General features: G+C 24.2%; 1 protein-coding gene across 16 annotated transcripts in view; it reads left to right on the top strand.

Annotated features, from left to right (window-relative positions):
* Window positions 1–6,735, top strand: part of LOC102680462 (plasma membrane calcium-transporting ATPase 3) — a 64,331-nt gene that overhangs the window by 20,551 nt on the left and 37,045 nt on the right. For 12 of the 16 annotated variants that reach the window (XR_004149700.1, XR_004149701.1, XR_004149696.1 and 9 more), the window contains exons 1-7: window positions 386–565; window positions 1,586–1,863; window positions 1,937–2,134; window positions 2,256–2,482; window positions 2,794–2,929; window positions 3,017–3,151; window positions 4,981–5,016. Coding sequence is in view for 11 of the 16 variants with exons in the window: in XM_031508396.1 (XP_031364256.1) it covers window positions 1,707–1,863; window positions 1,937–2,134; window positions 2,256–2,482; window positions 2,794–2,929; window positions 3,017–3,151; window positions 4,981–5,016 (889 nt within the window). In the remaining 5 variants the exon portion in view is untranslated. Of the gene's footprint in view, window positions 1–268; window positions 566–605; window positions 788–1,585; window positions 1,864–1,936; window positions 2,135–2,255; window positions 2,483–2,793; window positions 2,930–3,016; window positions 3,152–4,980; window positions 5,017–6,735 lie in introns of those variants that run through there. The other 4 variants (XM_006607413.2, XM_006607414.2, XM_006607411.2 and 1 more) reach the window with 4 other exon arrangements.

Raw genomic sequence — 6,735 nt, 5'->3', positions numbered from 1 at the left:
TATTATATTAAAGTAATTTTTTATTAGATTATTAGATTATTTATTAAAAAATTTGAATAAAGATTTAAACATTTTTAGATAATTGCAAATATTTAATATTCTTTTTGAAAATAGCTGATCCATGAAAAAATTTTTCTATTTAAATTTTAAAGATAATATTTTAAAGATATATATATTTGTTTTATAAATTAAGTTTCATTAAATTTTATAATTACAATTTATAATAATGTTAATTGTTTTTTTTTTTTTGTAACATTGATTTATCTAGCATCGAACCGCAAGTGAAACCGAAAGAAAATAGTGAAACTTTGCGCAGTACGTGTACGAGTAACTAGAGGGCAACACGAATCGATTACTATATTGCTAATGGCTTATTTCACTTAACACGCCTTTCCGTGGTGAGCAAAATCGGTGCCTAGAGTGGTGTGGTGCGATTCAAGGTTTTGCACGTTAGAGATTGACAGGAAAGAATGAAGCTTCGTGGTCCATATCAATAAAGGGAGGTTGGTTTGTATGCCAATTTGTAATCCGTTCTCGGCATCAACACGTAAACTGTCACCAGAAGGTAAACGGGGTGTTCTCTCTTTCTGTGTTTCTCCTTATGTCTCTGTCATCGCTCTGTTTCTTTTCCGTGGTCGGTGTTATTTTTAGACAGACTATATCGTCAATGTTCGTTCAATTGGTCTGTCCCGTTACACTGTTTCTTCATTGTGACATCATTTCGGAAGAGAATGTCTAGCACTTTTATTGTCGTCTATCATCTCTAAGTAATGATTCATTTGTTGAGGTACATAACCTCAAAACTATGTCGGCATTCGATGACAGTCCAGATAAGATCATTTATCATAAATTTTTACTTCTTTTTAATTATATACTTTATTATTATTCTATTAGATGAGTTTTTTTTTTCAATTTTAATACGTATCAATCGATAATGTTTGAATTTATTGATTTCAATTTCCTATACAACTTTTCAGAAATTTTCTAATATCATATATTTAATATCATATTTCTAATATCATATGATTTTCAAGCTAAAAGCTAAAAGAATTATTTTTTTTAAGCATCTTTTTGACATCGAAATTGTGCAAAATATTGTATATAAAATATTGCATTATTGTATGTATATATTTCAAAAATTTTTTTTTAGTTTATTTTAGTTTTTTTAGTTTTAGTTTTTTATATTAATTATTTATAATTAAAATTATTATCATGTATGGATAATTTTTTCATGAAGTTTTGTTAATTATTATTTGTATAAATCATAGATTTTTTATATTCTATATATAGATCTTTTACATACTAATGATAGTATAATATTAACTTTTTTAATCTAATTTTTTTAAAATTAAATAATTTTTTAAAATGTACTAATATAATTATGATAATACATAATATGACATAATACATCTCTATAAATAATTATAACTCATATGTTATTATATGTTAATTAGTTTTTTTTTATCAATCTTCATATAACAAAATAATAAAATTCAATCCAATTCCAATTTAAAAATGACAATTAAAGATATAAAAAAATTTACAGTGGAATAAAATTTCAAGATAGTTTATTTCTTTGTTGTAGCTATTGGTCCTCCAATTTCCTGGAGACCAGTGGTGTCAGTGACACCAAAAAATAATACGAGCTGCTAGCGTGAAGAAGTATAGTAAAGTTGGCTTAAGCCAACGTCGGTGGAAAAAACAAAATGGCAACAATAGATGGCAGACCAACCCAATATGGTATCAGTCTTAAGCAACTTCGTGAGCTCATGGAGCTCCGAGGACGTGAAGGTGTCACTAAAGTCAATAGCTATGGTGGTGTGCAGGAGATTTGTAAAAAATTATATACTTCACCTAGTGAAGGTAAGTTTTTTTAAATTTTTTAATAATTCAGAAGTATTTGATTAAAATATTTATATATAAACTTTTGTTATAGGTCTCAGTGGATCAGCAGCTGATATTCAACATAGACGAGATACATTTGGTTCCAACCTAATACCTCCAAAACCACCAAAAACATTTCTACAATTAGTGTGGGAAGCTCTTCAAGATGTTACATTAATTATCTTGGAAGTAGCAGCATTGGTTTCATTAGGTCTTAGCTTTTATCACCCAGCAGATGATGAAGAAAAACGTAAGTATATATTTCAAAATCTTTTTAATTATTATTTTTTATTATATATAATATTAGATAATAATTTAATAAGTATATTAAACATAGAAAAAATAAAAAAAATTTTTTTAAACTTTTTCAGCTTTAATAGATGAAGATGAAGCAAAATATGGTTGGATAGAAGGAGCTGCTATATTTATTTCTGTGATCTTGGTGGTAATAGTAACAGCTTCCAATGATTACTCTAAGGAAAAACAATTTAGGGGCCTCCAAAGTCGTATAGAGGGGGAACATAAATTTTCTGTCATTAGACAAGGAGAAGTCAAACAGATTTCTGTAGCTGATATTGTTGTTGGTGATATATGTCAGGTATATTTAAATTTTATATTAGCAAAAACTAATATTTAAAATTAAACAATGTTCAATAAATCAAACATTTATGATTTACGATTCTCTGGTTAACTCGAAAAACCCATATTTGAATCATTATAAAATCAATTTAATATAGATATATTTGTATATTTTTAAATAATGACTATATCTCATGAATTTATCTTCATGTATGACAATTTGTAAATTATATTAGTAAATAAATTAATAAATTATATTCATTGATAATGAATATTATTTCACCAAAAATATAAAAGTCTTCTTTAAATTGGAATCTATCTATAATTCAGATAAAATATGGAGACCTGCTGCCAGCAGATGGTATCCTTATACAAAGCAACGATCTCAAAGTGGATGAGTCCAGTTTAACCGGAGAGTCAGACCATGTTAAAAAAGGAGAATCGTTCGATCCCATGGTACTCTCAGGTGAGGGTTCTGTTTAACAGATCGAACATTAATAATTAATTACTATTAATATTAGAATGGCGATTACAATGATTTATGTTTCAAAAGGTACACATGTGATGGAGGGTTCTGGAAAAATGTTAGTTACTGCAGTAGGTGTTAATTCGCAGGCTGGTATTATCTTTACTTTGTTGGGTGCTGCTGTTGATCAACAAGAACAAGAAATCAAGAAAATGAAGAAAGGTATGTAAATTCGACTTCAGTGTAAATCAATCAATGTAAATCTATTTGATTAGATTTGAATATTTTGGGATGATATAAATTTTAAAATTATCATTTTGAAAACAGAATTTTAAAAAAAAAAATTTAATATAATTATTATTTTAGTTATAAAAAAGAAAGAAAGGAAATAATAAGAATAATTTTGTTTTCAAAATGATAATATACCAAGTTTATTTGTGTCACTATAGTATTTTAAAAAATTAATCGAAGCTCGTTACTTCTGTCTTAAAAAAATGCTAGAAATTTTAGTCTAGATAAAAGAGATTTAACTAATAATTGTTTTACAAAAGTAGTAGCGGGTGTTATATTTTGCGCATGGCACAAAATACGTAAAAGAAACGTAGACGCATGGAGTTTATTTTGGATTGATGTGAAAATATTTTATTGTGAATTTAATTTTCCAATTACTTATGATATTTTTATTTTCCTTGGCATGCATTTGCAGTATTTTAAACAATTTTCTAAATCATTTGCCAATTTCTTTTTCTTTCTTTCTTTTTCTTTTTTTTTCCAAATATGTTTATAGCTTTATTGTTATTATATTAAAAGAATTTATTTACAATTATAAAACAAGAAAGTTCTTATATAGTTTAGTATAAAATAAATAATTTAAGTAGTAAGTAAAATTTTTATAAGTTAAACATTAAATTAAATATTATAATTTATTAGTTATCATTATTGTATGCTAATTGAAACTATTATATTATCTTAGCTTATCATATCATGCTTTTTTTTTGAAATATTTAAATTAATCTACATTTAATTGTAAATGTTAGTATCTCTATTTTATGTCTGTCTATTTATGAAAGTTTTCTATTGAATGAGTTAAACATATTTTTTATCATTATTATATTTAGATCAATTCTTACTATGAATCAATGTATTCATTTCATAAATCATTAAAAATAATTTTTACAGAATATGAAATAAATGAAATGAAACGAGTAATTTGGATGATAGGAAGGTAATTTTATGAAAAGATGGATCGAAAATATAAATTATAATTTGTCGATAAGAGACTTTATTTTTGAGAAAATTGATTTGAAAAATTCGTGACAAAGACATTTATTTGATCTCTCATCTCATAAAGTATAATAATAATTATTATGAATACAATTTATTATTACAATACGAAGGATATGAAATAAAAATTTTTAATAAAAATAATTTTAATAATTGACCAAACAATTATTGTAATTATTTTTTTCATTGCACAAAATATAAATTGTCAAATAGTATATACTTGAATTTTTATGATCAACTTTCTTAAAAACGAAAAATCATTTTTTATCTTTATATATTATTAGATGTTATATTTCTATATAATATTCAATATAAAATAATTTCTATATAATAATTAATATTAAAAATTAGAAACATAAACAATTTTAATTTTTAAATATAATAGCAAGAATCGATCTTATTGCTATTTATAAGGGATTAAATAGATTTAAATCCAATACTTTTTTATGATTTACGCTGTTGTGTATGTATATTGCACAATTTGGGAAATCCTTTGAATGTTATATAACATATTTTTATAAATAATTAACAACAAATACAACAAAATACGGATTAGTATTTATAAGAGAGAAATAAATATTCTGTTTGAAATAATTTGCTGTTTATTTATAATAAGCATTTCGTTAGGATATATGAGGATAAAAATACACAGATAGAAATTGAGAGATTAAGAATGTAAGAGAATTTACAAATATGGCATAACTGGCATATTACATTTTTAGATAGATTGCTAATCAATTTTGTTTTGCATGCGTTTTTTTATCTAGAGGCTAAGAAGCAGCGGAAGAAGAAGTCATTAACAGGTGAATAAAGTATTATCATAAATCATTACTGTTCATTATTTTAATGTTCAATATTTATGTATATATTAAACGAGCACGCGCGCGTATTTTTTTCCCTCTTTTTTTTTTTAAATTTTAATTCACTTGTTTTTCTTTCTTTTCTTTCTTTTTTCTTTATAGATTGCCTTTTATTTTTCTAGAAAGTGCACGTGACACAAAAAATTTTCAAATTATAATCAAAAATGTATAGGAGAATTTTTGATTTTAAATTCTTGTCCTTTATATCACTTTGTCTATTGTGTTTATTGCACTATACATATACATACATACTGTATATGCATATGCAGAATGTTTTAGGATAGATGGTATAAGCGAGCAGAAGGTGATTCTACATGCAAAAATGAGTCGAAAGAAAAGACTATAAATTTTAAGTCGTTTAAGGCTTCATCTTCGAATAAATCAAGTTTGAAAATTTACAATTGGATACGAGTCAATTATCGGTAAGAGATTATTCTACATGTGAAAATAAGTAAAAAATTTAGAATAACATTTTGTCGTTTGAGTCCTCGTTCTTTTATATATATATGTATATATATATATATATATATAATCGAGATTAAAAATAATTTCAAATTAGATTTTCTTGAAAAGTAATCTTTAAATAAAAATTTTTATTCTGTATTTTTTATTATATTTGTATTTATTTTCATATGTAGAATAATCTTTTTTCAATAATTTACTTATATCTCATCAAAAATTGATCAAATTTATGTACATTTGTATAAATTTTTAAACTCGATTTTCTCGAAAACGAAGTGTCAGATGAAAAAATATTATTCCTTTTTTTGATTTATCTTTCCATGTAGAATAAATTTTCATAGAGAGATATCCTGTATAGTGCGAGTCACATGTGTTATCAAGTTGTCTTCTCCAAAATTTAAAAATATTAGAGATATTGAGATAATTTATTTATTTATTTATTTCAATTAGAAAGTTCATAATCATTTAATAATGTAAATAATTTTGAAGAAATTCAAATAATTATTCCCCTCTTCGAAATAATATTTTATTTTTCTTTTTTTAATACTATTATTTTCGATTATTATTTATATGAATTATTTTTTAAGAAGAAAATAATAATTATGCAAATTTGGATTTAGATTGTTATAAAAATAAATATATATATTTTTGCAATTGAATAGACAATTTTTGGACATTTAATATAAAATAATTCTCAAACCATTAATATAAAAAAACGTTATTAATATATATGTTATTAATTTATGTAGGATTTATTTTTTTCCCCTATTTAGGGTATGAAATTTTTCAAACCTAAAGAATAAATCATCTAAAAAATTTGTTTCAGTTTAAATCCTAAAAATCACGTAATTAAAAATAACAATTATATCGATATATGTAGTAATTTTAGAGAAAACAAGTTATAACATCTTATGTGACTTATCCTGTATACATATATATGTATATGCAACACGAAGACTGTTTTATGTTTCTTAAAAATCGATCTATATTTTTTTTTTCACTTCCGTTCTATTTTGTCTTCTTAGTATGCTCTCGTATGACGTGAATGAGAAAAAAAAAAAAAAAAAAACATGAAAAAGTAGAATCGTATCTCATCCGTGCTTCTCTGTACCTTCTGTTACGTTTGATTTTGTGAATGCTTTCAAATAGCAATGGATTTATGCATATTTAAAGAGAAATCTTAATCGCTACTATACACTT

Source organism: Apis dorsata, unplaced genomic scaffold, assembly GCF_000469605.1.
Source record: "Apis dorsata unplaced genomic scaffold, Apis dorsata 1.3 scaffold_5, whole genome shotgun sequence".
Lineage (NCBI taxonomy): Eukaryota > Metazoa > Arthropoda > Insecta > Hymenoptera > Apidae > Apis > Apis dorsata.
Note: the sequence above shows the minus strand (reverse complement) of the source record. Positions and strands in the feature narration are given on the sequence as shown.